The sequence below is a fragment of the Eschrichtius robustus genome, chromosome 16 (genome assembly GCF_028021215.1).
Source record: "Eschrichtius robustus isolate mEscRob2 chromosome 16, mEscRob2.pri, whole genome shotgun sequence".
Lineage (NCBI taxonomy): Eukaryota > Metazoa > Chordata > Mammalia > Artiodactyla > Eschrichtiidae > Eschrichtius > Eschrichtius robustus.
In genome coordinates, this window is record NC_090839.1 from 92,110,986 (window position 1) to 92,127,798 (window position 16,813).

The following is a 16,813-nucleotide window of genomic DNA, read 5'->3' on the forward strand; positions in this document are numbered from 1 at the left end:
GACGGACTAAACAGTCCACAGAAAACCACGGACGGAGATCATGCGAGGAGCCAGGTGGCCACGCCGGCCACGCCCCTCAGGTCTAGTGTTTTATGTCTTTTTAAGAGAACTTTACTTTTAATATATTTTTTTAAAAAAGGAAGAAAATAACGAGAGAAGAGAGGGAAAGAAAGCAGAGAAGAATAGAAAGAGAAAAGACAATGAAAAAAATCCCCCCCCACCCCCCCCATCCCTAAGACACAGTTTTCCGAAGTCCCTTTGTGTGTGTGTGTGTGTGTGTGTGTGTGTGTGTGTGTGTGTGTGTGTGTACGGGCCACTCACACCGGTGAGAATGCCTCAGGGCAGGTACACGTGCTCGGCCGCGGTTCACCTCCCGTTCATACTGTCAGCGCCCCCTCCCCACTTCCTCTGCAAAGCCCAGGGCTTTAACAGCTGCTAGTGTGTGTGTGTATGTGTGTGTGTGTGTGTGTCCCGTGGGTCTCTGGGTTACAGATAGCTGCGGTGGCTCTTGTGTCCTTGTTGGTCCAGCGGGATCACGAGTTTCGGGAGGGCGCGGGCGCCAGGCGCCCGGCGGGGGCTCAGGACTTGTGCTGTGCGGACACGCCCTTCCAGTAGTCTAGGATGTCGTGCAGATCCTCGTCTTTGGCGAACTGAACCTTTTTGCGCAGGGCGTGGCCGGCCGCCATGAACTCCCCCTCGTCCTTGTGCCGCCGGCGGCTCAGTCTGAAGCGCCCCCAGATGCTCCGGGAGGCCCTGCAGGGGTACTCCGGGCTGGAAGAGTAGCTCAGGTTATGGTACTGCGGGGACAGCTGCGAGTAGGCCGGGTCGCGGGGCCGCGGCCGGGTCAGCGGCTCCAGGATGGACGCCTTGCGGCCTCCCGGGCCCTCATGGGGCGGGGGCGGCTCGGCGGGGTGGGAGCCGGGGTACGAGTGCCGGTGCTCGCCGTACTGGCGGCTCTTCTCGGCCTCGGCCCGCAGCACGGCGGCCGCGGGCGTCACAGTGAGGATGGCGTCGGCCGCGGGCGAGCTCTTCTCCATGTACTTGGCCCCGGCGGCCTCGGCGCGGTAGGGCCGCGGGCTGCGCGCGGAGCCGCTGGACGAGGTGCTGGCGCGCGGGGCCCCGGGCGCGGCCTCCGCGCTGTGATGCCGCTGCAGGCCGTGGCCGAAGGCGTCCTTGTAGGCGGGCGACAGGAAGCTGTGCTTGCCGGCCAGCGGCTCAGACAGCAGCACCAGCTGTGGCTCGGCCGCGGCCACGGCCCCCGACTTGCCGCCCTGGAAGGAGGTGGACTCGGACTTGAGGGCGTCGATGCAGTTGTTGATGATCTGGTTCACCCTGTCCACCTCCTTGGCGATGGTGGAGATCTCGGCCACCGAGCTCTGGCTGTCGGGGCCCGGCCGGCCCGACTCCCCGTCCCTGCGCTCGGCCTGCTCCGCGGAACGCACCTCCATGTAGCTGCCCTTGCCGGCCTGCGGCGTCTCGCCGCCCTCCGCCAGCTTGTACGGCTCTACCTCGCCGGCGGCCGCCGGCAGGTACGGGATGCGGGTCACGGCCTCGGGGCCCAGCAGCGGGCCCTGGGACAGCGGGGCCAGGCCGGGCGCCTCCATCTCGGGCCCGTACTTGAGCTCGATGATGGTCTTCTTGAGGCTGCCGGCCGCGGCCGCCGAGGCCGGCGCCTTGCGCTTCTCCTCGTGGCGCCTCCGCCTCCGCAGGCAGTAGTGGACGGCGCCGAGCACCAGCACCATGCCGAGGAGGCAGCCCAGGACGGTCATGATGTAGCGGGTGGCCGTGGAGGAGCTGGGCATGGGGCCCGGCGGGCTGGGCGGCTTGGGCAGGCAGATGGTGAGGCAGGTGTGGTTGTGGTGCAGCCCCGAGCTGGTGGAGACCACGCAGTACGTGTAGTTGGTGAGCGCGTAGAGGTTGGTCAGGCGGATCTCCTCCTGGGCCCGGGTCAGCCTGGACACGGTGGACGACTTGCTGTTGTTGAAGTGCTCCAGCGTGTACATGCGGTTGAACGGGCTGGGCAGCTGGACCGTGATGGTGGCCGAGTTCTGCGTCAGCTGCTTGACCTTGATGAGCGGGCGGGCCTCGGCCTGCGGGGCCAGCGTGGGCAGGGCCACCAGCGGCGTGGTGCCGTCGCCGGAGAAGCACTCACCCTCGGTGCAGGGGGCCTCGCTGGGCGGCGCGGGCGGCGGCGGCGAGCGGCCGGGCGCCGGGCGGGCCTCGGCCGCGTAGGCGCTGTCGGTGCACACGGACTGCAGCTTGCTGAGGACGCTGTGCTGGCCGCGGCGGCCCTGGCCCAGGAGGGAGTAGCCGGAGTAGAGCGGCGGCGACTCGCACTGCACGCGGTCGTAGGTCTGCGTGGCGTTGGTGAAGGCTGCCAGCCAGCGCAGGAAGCCCAGCAGCTCGCAGGAGCAGTAGAAGGGGTTGCTGTAGAGCTCGCACACGGACAGCTTGGCCAGGCCCGCGAAGGTGGCGCTGTGCAGCCGCTGGATGCGGTTCATGGACAGGTCGACGTTGACGACGTTGGGGCACTCCCAGAAGGCGCCGGGCGCCACCACCTCGATGAGGTTGGCCTGCAGGTACAGGTACTCCAGCTTGCTCAGGCCGCGCAGCGCGCCCTCCGTCAGGTTGCGCAGCCGGTTGTAGCCCAGCTGCAGCACCTGCAGGTTGAACTGGCCCGAGAAGGCGCCGTCCTCGATGTAGCCGATCTCGTTCTTGGTGAGGTTGAGGTACGTGAGGTTGCCGAAGCGGCTCAGCGCTGCGTACTGCACGCTGCGGATGCGGTTCTCGTTCAGCCGCAGGTCCACGATGGTGCTGTTGATCTGCTGCGGGATGGCCTCGTACGGCGGCTGGTTCTGGCTGCAGATTGCCAGCCACACGAAGCCCTTGTCGCCCTCAATCAGCCAGCAGTCGCCGCGCACCAGCCCGCCCGCGAGCAGCAGGGCGGCCGCCGCCACGCACGCCCAGGCCCACGGCGCGCCCCACCGGCGCCCGGCCATCGGGACCAGCCCTGCGGGCGCGCCCGCTCAGCCTGCCCGGGGGCACGGGGTGGCGGGCTGGGCGGCAGCCCCCGGGGGGAGGGAGGGGCGGGAGTGGAGGGCGCCCGCACTCTCAGGGGCGAACCGGGCCCAGCCGCATGGCCGGGCGGCCCGAGTGCTGGGGAGCGCCTCCCTCACAGCCAGCCGCCTCTCGCCATCCGCCGTAGTCCTGCCGGAACCGTGGCCTCCTTCCCCATCGGCCCAGGCGTCCTCCAGCTCCAGCCGGTCCTGCTGCAAGACAAGAGGGGAGAGGGCAGTCAGGAGGCGGCCGGGCATCCCCGCGGGTGGCCCTGGGCCCAGCCCCGCCCAGCTGCCCCGTGTGACGCGGAGGTGCCCCGGGCAGTGAGGGACGAAACGCAAGGGGGCTCGGCGCCAGACCGCAGGCTGACCTCTGTGACCTGAAGCGGGAAGCGTGGGGTGAGCCCGAGCCCCACTGCCGCCACCTCACCAGTGACCCCATTTGTCAGACGAGCAAACCGAGGCCCAGGAACAAGACTAAAGGTGCTTGGTTGACCAGCGATGGTGGGGGAGGGGCCGTGTGACAGATGCTCTGCGCTGCCCCCTGAAGACCTGGGGGTGGCACTGCGGCCGCCTACAGAGGGCGCTCAGCCCCAGCCCAAGGGTCCTCAGCCGGCCGCGGAGGAGCCTTCCAGAGCCCCTCTCAAGCGAGGAGCCAGGACAGCGAGGTCCTGGGTCCGCGTTCTCGGGCAGTGTGACCCGGGTACATCGTGCCCCTTCTGGGCCTCCATTTCCCCAAATGAGCCGGCTGGACGGTGTCTGTAGCGTTCCATCTGGCTCTGGGGACCCACGGCCTGTCACCACCCCACGTCGGTGGGCCCTGGCAGAAAGGCCTGGAAGGACAGTGGCTCCTCCTCCTCGCCAGGCTCCGACGAGCACACCTGGGCGCCCTGACCACGCCCCCCCGCCCCAGCTCCAGGTCCGCCCTGGCTCTTGACTCTCTGACCTCTGCCCCCACCAGACGCCACGCTTCTCCGGGGCGGGCCTCCCCACCCCCGTGCCAGCACGCGTGCCGAGGCTGCGACGGTCACACTACAGGGCAGCCCTCCGGGATGAAGCCGGTGCCGGTGGGGCGGTGGGGCTGACGCACCGCTGGCTTCCGCTGCTCCTGGACGCGCCCCCCTCCGCCCCGCCCCCGGCCAGTGTGCGGGACTCACCCCTCTGCCCCTCGTATTTCTCCCGCAGGACAGACAAATGGGTGTGTGTTTGCTTGTTACTCTTTGGATTTACAGCGGCCTCTGTAACTGCTCTGTGGCCTGGCAGGCAGCCAGCTGAGTGTATTTCACTGATATTGACGTTTGCAACTGGTCTGCACTGAGGTGGTTTAAATTAGGAGAAAAAAATAATGATGTGAAATGGATTTTTCCCCCCCTTTGGAAACTTCACGAAGAACAGTTTTGATCTGGCTCCTGGGGCAGAGTCTTTCTGAGTTAAAGGGAGGGGAGAGCTCAGAAGGGGCTGGGGGCTGGGGGCTGGGAGAGTTCCTGTGGGCCACAGTGGAGCCCACCCAGGGCTGGGCCCAGAGTCGCTGTGTGACACCCAGCAAAGCACAGGGCCTCTCTGGGCCCAAAGGGAAACGGCTAGGGGGGGCGGGGCCGGGGGAGGGAGCAGCCTGGGGCTTGCCTGGGTCTCGCTTGCCTGGGTCTCCCTCGCCTCAGGAGGAAGCCTTGCAGGGGGATGCTGGTGTCCCTGCGTGGCCCATCTTGTGACGAGAAATCTACAATCCCAAGGGGGTGTACTTGGAGTTCATCGCCATCACCACCTCCCAGCGCCTGCTGGCCTGTGCAGGCCCTTTCCTCCCCACTGGGCACCTGCCCCATCCGTCCAGGTGCTGGGACTTAGGTCCCCCAGGCGCCCCAGAGGCCAAGAGCGGGCAGCCGGGCAGGCTGCAAGTGCGTCCAGGCGGAGTTTGGCGGTGGGGATGGCTGGCGGGGCGAGGCGCCAATCAGAGTCTGGCTCCGGCCTCCAGGCCTCCGGATGGACGGAGCAGCGAGCCCATCAGGGCAGGGCGGCGCCTGGGCAAGGCTGATCATAATCACCTTTAATCTCTTGCTCAAAATAACTCAAAGTCAAGTTAAGGAGGATCACAGGGCCCAAAGAACCCTTATCACAGGCAGGCGTGGGTTGGGGGAGACGGGCCCCAGGGCTGGCCCAGCTTCTCGCTGCCCCACGCCCAGGGCACCTGGGCACCAGGTGGCCACAGAGCCGCTGCTGGGCTGGCCCAGGGGCTCAGGGTGGCCGGAGGGCCACGTGCACATGTGCACACACGCACAGGGCGGAGGATGTTCCACGCTTGCTGGGACCCACGTCAGCCCGTGTGCGTGGACCCGTGTGCCTTCAGGTGGACGCAGCTCCGCCCTAGCGCTCAAGGGTGTGCGGGCCCCTGCGGTCCAGCCAGGCCTGCCGCGCCTCCTGCCCACCGCCCGCCCCGCTGGCACCGCGGCCCTCCTCCCGGCGTGACAGTCTAGGAACGGCGCTCGGGGCTGGCACCTGTGAGCGGCAGGTGCCTCTGGAGACCAGCCTTGCCTCTCCCCACACCCCTATCCGGGGGCCTCCTCCATTGGGCCGGCCCGGTCCTGGCCCTGAGGAGCGGGCAGGTCCCCGCCCGGGGCTCCTGCTTGGCCGACCCGGCGTCCCGCCCTCAGCTCTGTGCCTCACACCTGGCCCTGGAGCCCGGGCCGAGCGGGAGCCAGGCCCGCGGGGACACAGCCCTCCCTACCCGCCCGGCCGCAGGCGGGAGCATTCGGCAGGAGTGTGGGTGTCACCCTGGCGGCTGTCGCCCGGCCGGCGTGGCCTCCGCCCCTGCTGGAGCCCCCCGACCTCAGCCTGGCAGGGCCCCCCGACCTCAGCCTGGCAGGGCCCCCCGAGTCCTGTTGCACACCTCACACCACACAGGGGAAACTGAGGCCCAGAGGGCCTCACCCAAGGTCACACAGTGAGTCAGCCCGTCCTCCTGTGGAGGAGGCCCCTCAGGCCACCGCGTGCTGGTCCGCAGGGACGCCCCGCTGGGGGGCCGGGATCCCGCCCCCGGGGTCTGAGAGCCCCGTGAGGACTGGGGTCCTGGGGAAGCGGCTGCCGGGGGAACTGGCCGAGTCACCGAGAAAGGTTCTGAACAGGCCACCGGGGCCGCCCTTCCTCTTGCGCTCACGACGCTCATCCCGCTCCCGCCCCGTCCATCCCTCGTTCGCCCCCACACGCCTGCCCCTGCGCACAGCAAGCCTCTCGCCGCACAGCACAGCTGTTTCCAGGACGCCTGCAGAGCGCGTGCGCTGAGGGCTGGGCGCAGAGACCTGTCCCCCAACCTGCCAGCACCCCAGACTCAGGGTCCCAGTACAGGTGGAGCCACAGGGCCCTGGTCCCTCATCCTGCCCTCGCTGGTCCCCGGGCCCCACACTTCAGAGAGATGCAGGGGCGGAGGCCACCTTCAGGGGTCCCCGTGTCCCCACACCCCTGCGGCCCTCGGCACCGCCGACGTGTGCTGCCCGCTCCCGCACCGTCCCCCCTGGCTCCCGCCCCCGCCCACAAACAGCACCCGCGGACTCCGCGATGGTGCACATGGCCTACGTTTGTGCTGTCCAACAGGGCGGCTACTGGGCACAAGCAGTGGGGCGAGTGGTATTGAACACACAGGTCTAGAACCTTCCGTAAAGACAACAGCATGACCTGAGCACCCTCAGGCCACGCCCCTCTCCCTTCCCCTCCGCGATGCCGCGGTTCCATCCCCCCCCCCCGCCCCTCCAGGGCAGCACCCATCCCCCACAGCCCCAGCCGCCTCCCATCGAGGTCGCTAGTGACCTCTGTCCTGCCCGCTCCAAAGGGAACACTCCTATTTGTACCTTTCGCAGCCTCTCGGCGGCACTTGGCCCAGGTAACCGGCCGCCCCTTCCTGGAGCACTTCCTGCTCTGGGTCTCTGAGCCCCACGCTCTCCCGCCCTGGGCTCCTCTGCTAGCTGTTGGCCCCTCTGCTGGCCCTCTCCCTCGCCCTGACCTCTCACTGTCTCTGTGGCCAGGCTCTGCCCTCCCTTCCCCGCGGTGCTGTCACCCCTCCCTTGGCTGCAGTGCTCTCTCCACGCGCCTGCCCCACCCCGCCCGCCCATCTCGCCAGCCTTGACGCCCTGGACCCCAGACCCACAGACACAGCCGCTTCCCCCTCGAAGTGCGCAAGCCTCCTCCGCCACCACGTTCCTCAAACCGAACCCCGGCGAGTCGTCTCGAGTCCCCTCTGCCCCCACCCCAAACCCACTCCCGCAGCAATAGTGTCCACTCCCCCTCCAAACCGGGACCTTCACCTCTCGCCACGCCCGCCGTGGCCACCCTGGGCCAAGCCATCCCCATCCCTCGTGGGACAAAGCCCATCGCTCCCACCTTGGGGCACCCATGATCCACTCCCCCGCACAGCCAGAGGGACCTGGCGAGCCCTCACGGGATCCCGCTGTCCCGCCCACAGCCCTGATGACAGCCATCCTTTCCTTCCACACGGGGAGCAAAACCCAGGATCCCCACAGGGACCTGCGAGGTCCTGCCCCACCGGCCGCCGCTGCCCGTTCTCACCCCACCTGCCTGCACCCACCCGCTTCCCTGCAGCCACCGGGCCCCAGCACCCCTGTTCCCGCCTGGAGAGCTCTTCCTCCTGCTGTCCGATCAGAAGAGGCCCCTTCCTCTCCCGCAGATCCCGGAGCCAGCGGCCTCCCCATCTGGACTCGTGCTCCCGGCCCCATCACCCACTTCCCGTCTCTGCCCAGCACTGATCTCCCCGATGTTTTCCTTGTTTTATTTTTTTCTTCACTTCTGGAATAAGGATCCTCTCCCCGCTGGGATGGAAACTCCAGAGCAGGAGCCGTGTCCTGTTGTCTGCTGTGATATCCCAGGCCCGGACCAGTGCCTGGCACACAGCTCAGCAGGGAACGTCTGCTCCGTTTTCTCATCTGCAAAAACAGGGTAGAAGTGCCTCCGTCCCGAGGGCCCGTGCTCTCTCACAAACATCAGCTTCCTTTGCATTTTGTCGGGCCAGCGGGAGCTGCCACTACCGTCTGGAGGGCCTCAGGCTGCCCGGGTTGCCTCTGGTCTGCAAATCCCAACACACCTGATAGGACCAGAAATGTGTGTCCGATGTCCTCCCTCTGCCCAACACCCACCTGAACGCACACCCAGGGGCTCTGTGCCCCCTGCGCCCCTCACCCAGGTGGACGGAGCCCCGAGCACAGCAAGTCACTTCCAGAGCCATCGCATCCGTACCCTCACCGCAGTCCTACAAGGTGAGGGGACAGGGACGCCCACCGCGCCCTCCGGGCCCAGGTGAGAAGCCTGAGGCCCTGCGAGTGAAGGGACCTGCAAGGTCCCAAGACTAGGCAGGTGGGAAGCCCACCGGGGCCACTCAGCCGCTGTCTCAACAGCCACCTCTGTCACCGAGAGGACGTACGACGGGGACAGCATGTGTGAGGCTGGCACCGCGTTCGTTCTGTCACATCAACTCCAGAGCCCGGGTCGCCGATAATGAAATGAAGAAATATGGTGGTTCCAGGCTTTTAAACTCCTTACGACCAGATGTGCATAATCACCACGGCCGTGTGGGAAAGGAGCACATCCGTCTACAAAGACTGTTCCTCTCCCCGATCGCCGAGCCCAGACAAGAGGCCGGGGCGGCTCTGAGGATTTTGCTGATGGAGAGGACTTTCCGCCTCCAGAGGGACGCTCAGGCCGAGGGCCAGGGCCACGGGGGAGGCGGGGAGATTGGTGGAAAGTTATAGATGGATGACTTTTTGCCGTTCCAACGTTTTGCCAACAGATCGTGTTCACTGCTAACGTTTGCCTGACTCTACAGCCTGGCTCTGCTGCAGGGCCCACGGGTCATGATGGGCACCTCAGGCAGGCCAGGCCACGCGGCCGGCGGATGACCCCGACCAGCCAGACCAGGTGTGGGGACGGGCTGCCCACCTGGAAGAGGCACAGAACCATCTCGGGCTCCAGGTTCCTGGGCCAGGGCGAGAATGCTGGCTCAGCCGTGCTCTGGCTGTGTGGCCTTGGGCCACTCACTCACCCTCTCTGAGCCCGTTTCCTCCCCTGTCAGATGGTAGGTCCCCCAAGGGTTACAGTGAGGCTGACATGACCAGATTATGGAGGCTTCCAGCGTGTTGCCTGGTACGGGGTGCTCTGTAAACCCTTGTATCCTGCTGCAGCTGCCCCTGGCCTCGTGGATGGGGGAGGGATTCTAGGCAGTCGGGTGGGGGGGGCAGCAGGTCGCTGGACGCACTCTGTGGGTTTTACTTCAGCAAGCCGCCCACTCCGGGGGGCATACGGGGGCCCCACGGGGGCCGTCCCGGGCTCAGCACCCACCTAGAACCTGCCCCGCTGCCCGCTCCCTCCCTGTGTGTCCAAGGAGGCTGGCACGGGCTCGCATGGCAGGTGGTCCAGCAGTGCTGACTCAGCGGGGCTGGATCCTCAGGACTCGGCCACGGGGTCGGGTCTGGCAAACCCCCGACCTCAGCTGGCCCCGGCCTTGTCCTCTGGGAGGCGGGCTGGGAGGCTTGAGGTGGAGGGACCATCCCCTGCGCCCCGGCCCCCCACCCCGCAAGGATGCGGACGGTGTCGGCAAAGGTGGAAGGACGGGGCCCAGAAAGGCGCTGAGTGCCTGACACGCCTGCCAGCTGACAGGGGAGGAGTCCACGGGACCCCACTGAGCCTCAGGGCCCTCACCCTGCCCGTCCAGAGGCTGTGACGAGCAGCAATGTGCAAACAGAGGTGACCTCTTACTTCCTCCAGGATCCCCCATGTATTGAGCGCCCACTGTATACCGACCCGCTTCTCCCATGTCTGGGGAGGCAGGTATCAGTGTTACCCAACAAGCCGGCTGTGGAAACAGAGGCCCAGAGAGGGAAAGGCATTTGCACGGCCAGAAACACGATTTTCCCAAAGTGAGGTCAGAGGACCACAGCCTCAGTTTGTTAAAAAGGCCCCGGGAGGGGGCGGGGGCGCCTGATCCAGCAGAGGCGGCAGGAAGGGCTCTGGCGGGTGGGGCTGGGGTCTGTCTCCTGGGAAGATGCCACCCGCTCCATCCCTCCTCCCCTCAGGCCCGAGGCTCCAGGCTGCTCTGGAGTTAATTAGGGACCCAAACATTTAATGGTCTGCTATGCTTCCACTGGGCATCTTTTTAAATTAAAAAACATGATGTACAGCATCGTTGGAGAGAGAAATCACTTTGCAGCGGCTTCCTGCTCGGGCGCTCGCAGGGACACGGGGGTGAGGGTGGCTGGCTGGCCTCCGGGGAGGAGGGATGACGAGAGACCCTCTCGAGGAACATGGGTCCACCCCGCGCTGTGGACGCACGTCCCCGACGCCAGGCAAGCGCTGAGGTGTCCAGGGGACGCCTGGCGCTGTTCCCCATCACACCCTCAGAGCCCCCGCTGCTAGGAAGTTCTATCTTTAGTCTGACCTGAGCCTCTGCACTTGTTTTAGGGCCGGTTTGAGACCGAAGGCAGAGATTTGCCGGTTCTGCTCCTCCTGGCAGAACACCGGCACCCAAGAGCCCTTTCTGACCACCCCGAGCTCGGGGATCCCGTCCCCACCCTGAGCTCTGATCCCAGCCTGGCAGGAGGGCAGGGCGGCGGCGTAGGGCGCTGGAAGGGACCTTAGGGGACACCGAGGCACGGGTCGCTCTCTGTCCTCCACCTCCCCAGACACTCACAGGGCCCGGTGACCGTTTCCCGCCCCCGTCACGGGGTCAGGCCTCCGCACACACGGGCCCTGCATCACGTCCCGTTGCTATGGTTATTTAATCAAAGCATACTTCCTGGCCACGATTAATTGTATTAAAGATTTGGAGCACGGTTTTGGAGTGGAGGTTATAAATGAGCAATTAGCCCTCAAACGCTAAATTAATAAGGGAAATAAAACGCCAAGCAAAGTCAGCCTGAGACGTCTCCGCGACGTAGTACTCAGGACACGTGGGCGGCGCCCGGGCTGGCCGCGCTGCAGGCTGTGCCTCCGTGGCCACCACGCGCGCACACGGTGCCCTGTGGCCAGGGGGCAGCTCGGCACGGCGCCCTCAGCAACGGGGCGTTTCCACGCGGGGAACGGGGGAGCTGTCATCACACCGGCGGTCCTGACCACCCGGCGGCGCCTTCCCACGCCCAGGGCCCCCTCGCGCAGCCAGGCGTCGGCGTGTGCGTTGTCCCTGAGTCCACGGCTGGTGCCACCAGGTCCCAAGAGGCCCTGCCCTTCCGGGAGGCTCCCCTCCACCACCCACCCCTCACATGCCAAGCACTCGCCCCACGAAACCTGTCAGAGGCCGCTGCCTCCAGGCCCCCGTGTTCCCGGGATCAACAAGCCTTGCCGGGTCCGGCTAAGCTGTAAGAACAAAACTATGCACGGCGTGGCCTCATCTCACACCCTCTCCTGCAGCTTCTGGAGGGGAGGCCAGCACCACGGCCAGGCCTGGGTCACAGACTCGTGTTAATTTGTGTGTCATCACATACAAATCACACACACACACACACACACACACACACACACACACACACACGGCACGGCTTCCACGGCTTTGCAGCTGGGGGATGTCGAGCTGTCCTGAGACCAGACGTCTGCCTCTATCTACGAGCATCTTTACATTTGAATCCTTACATTTAACTTGCAATCCACATGGAAAGTATTTCTCGGGTGTCAAGAAAGATAAAAATTGATCCCCCCCAAACCCCCTGGAACAGGCACCCAATCGTCCTGACATCTTCTACTGAAGAATCCACTCCCTGCACTTGACTTGGTATGCTCCGTCCCACACCCCGGCATGAGTGTGCTTTCCACAGGGCACAGCGGGTCAAGCCTGTCCCCCTCGTCCCCCCTGCCCCCCGGCATGGCTCCCCAGTTCCCTCCATGAGCCCACGTCTCCAGCGGGCCACCCAGGCCCTGGCGATGGTCCCTGCCTGGCCCTCACCGTTACACCCCTTGTCCTACAAGGCAAAGATTAACTTGCGCTTCTTACATTTTCTCTGAGACGCTGTTTCCTCCGCCTGGAACCCTAACCCCGCCCATCACCCCAACCACCCCCTGCCAGACTCCAGGTTGGGGCTGGGGACTCCCCTCGGTAGCCCTGTCTCTCCCACCAGAGTCAGATCCCAGGCAGAAAGCCCTTGGCCAGCAGGCCTGGGTCCTGTTTGCCTTTCCAGGCACAGAGTAGGAAATGTATGCTGACTGAATTTGTGAAAATATTCAATCCACAGTCACCCGTAAAGGAGGACAGCCATATGTCATGATTTTCCTGGGATGCTCTCTATTTATGCCTCTTGTCCCAGAGTAATTATTAATAGATCCCCTTTCACTTGAAAATTATTCCCATTTGGGTGATAAATTGTTCCATGGTCACTCTCTAAGGAGGCCTCTGTCTGGGGACTGTTCTGTTCCACTGACCAACCCCCATCCCGGACACACCGAAGCAGCCCCGGCCAGAATGCCCGTCATTAAAAGGTCTACAAATAACCAACACTGGAGAGTGTGGAGAAAAGGGAACCCTCCTACACTGTGGGTGGGAATGTAAGTTGGTGCAGCCACTATGGAGAACAGTATGGAGGTCCCTTAAAAAACTAAAATAAAGCTACCATATGATCCAGCAATCCCACTCCTGGGCATGTATCCAGAAAAGACGAAAACTTGAATTCGAAAAGATACACGCACCCCTATATTCATAGCAGCACCACTGACAATAGCCAAGACATGGAAGCAACCTAAATGTCTATCGACAGATGAATGGATAAAGAAGATGTGGTACATATATACAATGGAATATTACTCAGCCATAAAAAAGAATGAAATAATGCCATTTGCAGCAACATGGATGGACCTAGAGATTATCATACTAAGCGAAGTAAATCAGAGAAAGACAAATACCATATGATATCACTTATATGTGGAATCTAAAATATGTGGAATCACAAATGAACTTTTATGAAACAGAAACAGCCTCGCAGACATAGAGAACAGACTTGTGGTTGCCAAGGGAAAGGGGGGGGATTGGGAGTTTGGGATTAGCAGATGCAAACTAGTACATATAGGATGGATAAACAACAAGGTCCTACTGTATAGCACAGGGAACTATATTCAATATCCTAGGATAAGCCATAATGGAAAAGAATATGAGAAAGTATATACGTATAACTGAATCACTTTGCTGTACAGCAGAAACTAGCACAACACTGTAAATCAACTAGACTTCAATAAAAAAATAAATAAATAAATCACTGTCTCTATAAGAAGCTTCCATATCTAGGAGGCAAGACATCCGTTGCGTATTCTTCTAGGTAAACTTTTAGAACGATTTTATCTAGCTCTTCAAAACATGCCACCTAGGCGCGGATGGGACTGCACTGAACCTAGAAATTAATTTTGGAAGAACCTTCAGGTTTTATAATATTCCAACACGGCTTATCTCACTATTCTTGTTTTCTTTGGTATCTCTCAGGGAAACTTTACAGACTGCTTCATGATGATCCTAATTTTTTCTTGTAAATGCATTCCTAGGAATGCCATGGAGGTTTTTCTGGTTGCCATTGTGACTAGGGGCTGTTTATTTCGTTATGTTTTCCGACTAGCTGTTGCTGGTACAGATAAAAATGATTGATTTGTGTATGTCTGTGTTCTGTGCAGTCCAGAACCTTCACCAACTTCTCATATTAAATTATTTTTTCACTCGGTTCTTTTGGGTTTCTGAGGTCTCAAATCACACTGTCTGCAAATAATTACAATTCTTTCTTGTTTCCCATTTAATTCTGTTTCATGTCTTATTGCTACGTCCAGAATATCTGGACAATGATAAAGGCCACTGTTGGGTTTTTTTGCATAAAAGTTTTTGAATTGGAATCATTAAAAATCTCATCATTTGGAATGACACTGGCTGTTGAATTGAGACACAGATTCTTTACTGTGATAAGAAAGTGTCTTTCTAGTTCTATTTTTAGCAGTTACTTTAAAATCAGAAAGTGGTGCTGGATTTTATCACATGCCTTTTGTCATTTATTAACAGGGCATTATGGCTGGGCTGCTCATACTATGTGTTGTATTAATAGATTTCTCTGCTATTAAGCCATCACTGAATTCTTTCAATAAATCCTACATAATCATGGCAGATCATCTCTCTAATATTTTTGTGGAATTGAATTTGTCTGTGTCTTATTGAGGATTTTTGATCCACTATTCATGGGCGAGATCCCTCTGGGGTTTCACTTCCTGGACCATCTTCACAGTTTGGGGCTTGGGGCCCTTCTCACATCTACCTGGGATGATTTCCTCCAGACAGATCGCTTCTGATGGAGGCCTCCTGGTTCTACAAGCTCAGGGCCTCCATGGCAGATGTGCCCTGGACAGCCGTGTAAACACATCCCATGAACCACTTTGTAAAGTGCATGGCCATTTTATCAAGTGATATGTCACCCCTGACTTGTCTTTTGCTCATTCCAGGTTTACACGAGTCAGGGTCGGCTCAGAGCAGGGTAAGCAGCAGAGAAAGCTCCGCTGGGAAAGCTTACAACAGGCATCTCATCTGGTGAATCCAGCACTGGCCTCCACGAGAACAGGGAAATGCGGGAAGGGCTGCCCCCGGGGCAGGGCTGCCCAGGGCCTCGGAGGGAGACCCCAGCCCCCTCGGGTGAGGTTAGGATTGCACCACCACCCTCACAGGGCCTTCCGGTTTACGTTCCGTGTCGTCTGTGTGTGGACAGGTGGACATCACGTTAGGCCCAGATGAGTAAAAGGCACAGACCTTCTCAGAACGCCCTCTGTAAATGAGGGGAAACCCTGCTTCACACTGGAGGTGAGGCCGCGGCTGCTACAGCAGACGGTTTTCCCAGAACTTCCCCTCCCATCTCGCCTGTGATGGGACCTGACTCTCCCTTCCACCACGAGGGGGGTCTCTCTCTGCACCCCTGGAAGCTGGGGGGCCCCGACACCGCTCTGGCCAATAGCGCTGGCAGAAGTGAAGCTGCGTCCATCCCGGGCACAGCCCTCAACCAGCCTGGCAGCCATTTCCCGTCTCTTGGAAGACCTGCCACCTAAAACCAGCGGCTTCCAACAAGACGTGCTGGAGAAGCTGCAGGCCCGGGGGTGGGGGTGGGGGTGGGGGTCTGGAGGGCGAGCAGCTGAAGCCACGCGGAGCTGACGTGAACCACGCGGCCGCGCCCTTCCCGAACTCCTGCTCCCAAAGCCATGGGCCAAACTCGGGCTCCCTTGTGCCCCCGAGGCTGGGGTCGTTTGTTACGCAGCAGCAACTGACACAGGGCTGAGCGCCAGTGAGCGCAGGAGGGGTGGGCCCCGTCCCCCGAGCCTTGCCCTCCCCATCTGTCAGAGGGCCCAGCTTTTCATCTTCAAGAACCCACGGCAGGACCTGTCCATGCTGCCGGCAGGGACGCCGGGAGTTCAGAAAGGGGGGTCTGGTTTTGGGGGGTCAGGGAAGGCCGGTCAGTGTCTGAGTCACAGGGCAGCGGCCTGAGAGAGCCGGACTCTGAGCCGCGTGGGACCCTGGCCTGCTGCTCACCAGCTGGGCCGTTTTGTGGAACTTTCTTACCTTCTCTGAGACTCAGTTTACTTTCCTGACAAATGGAGCCATTGACACCCACTCCCGGGGCCATCAGGAGAGTGAAGCACAATGGTGTTTGTGAACACGCTGGGCTGGGCTGGGTTGGGGAGGCCTGTGTGTCCCCCATCCCCTCCCTTCACAGGAGGCGGGACCCGGCGGTGCCATCAGATCCTCGATCTCGGCTTCAGAGCCAGCACAGCACCCAGCGTTTCTGTCTCTTCTGGAAAGTGGGAACAGGCACTGTACCCCATGTGCTCACCGGTTTGCACAAAGAACGCATGCGTCAGGTCCTCGCGGCACCCGAGCTCGGGGAGGGCTGTGGTCCAGGGGCAGAGGGACCGGGAGGGGGGGGGGGGGGGCGGTCAGAGCAAAGTCAGAAGGTGCGGCCAGGCCTGGGAGCCTGAGAGTTGGGGCGGCATCTTTCCCGGGGGGACGTGGGGCTGGACCCAGACGGGGGGCTGCCTGCAGCTGCCCCTCTGCTCGTCCGGCCAGCTCTGTAAATCCCCGCCTCTCAGTCCATAAAAAATCACCTCATAACACAGCAAACATTAATTATAGCCGAAATGCCAGGAAGGGGTTTGTTCTGGAAGAGGTTGCTTTCATGCTAGTCACCGAGAAGCCCCGGTGGTGGGGGGGGTGGGGGGCCAGCGGGTAGGGGCTCCCACTCGGGGCTCCGAGGTGAGCCTCTCCCCACAACACAGGGCTGGGGAGGCGGAAAGTGGAGGCCAGGGCGCCTGGGATCTGGGTCTGGCCCTGCCCTCCAGCTCTGTGGCCCAAAGAAGGATCGTGCAAAGGGCTGGTGCTTCCTCCTGACGGTCAAGAGTTGGGAGGGTGAGCCCAGACCCGGGGCTCTCAGCCCCCCATCTCCGTCCCCTGCCAACAGGACAGAGGCCCACCCACGGCCCTCTCAAGTCCAAGGGGGTGACAGTAAGGACTAGCGGATGTGGCCGGAGCCTCCAGCCAGGCAGAGCCCGGGAAGGGGCTGGGGGCAGCAAGCGGAAAGAGCAGGTGAGCAGAAGCCCCCCTCAGGGGCTGGGCAGCCGGCCTGGGCGGCCCGGGAGGTGACTGCTGGAAGGTCACTGGGTCACTGCTGGAAGGTCCCAAGGAGGCAAAGGGAAGATTCAGCCCCAGTTACCTGGCCCTGAGCCTAAGGAGATCCCCCCACCAGAATAAAAGGCCTTGTCTCCATCATCTCCAGCTA

General features: G+C 62.0%; 1 protein-coding gene across 10 annotated transcripts in view; it reads right to left on the minus strand.

Annotated features, from left to right (window-relative positions):
- Positions 1–213: 213 nt before the first annotated feature.
- Positions 214–16,813, minus strand: part of ELFN1 (extracellular leucine rich repeat and fibronectin type III domain containing 1) — a 69,626-nt gene continuing 53,026 nt past the window's right edge. For 7 of the 10 annotated variants that reach the window (XM_068566103.1, XM_068566099.1, XM_068566097.1 and 4 more), the window contains one exon: positions 214–3,269. In XM_068566103.1, the coding sequence (XP_068422204.1) occupies positions 579–2,999 (2,421 nt within the window). In that variant the 5' untranslated portion in view covers positions 3,000–3,269 and the 3' untranslated portion in view covers positions 214–578. The remainder of the gene's footprint in view (positions 3,270–16,813) is intronic. The other 3 variants (XM_068566105.1, XM_068566106.1, XM_068566101.1) reach the window with 1 other exon arrangement.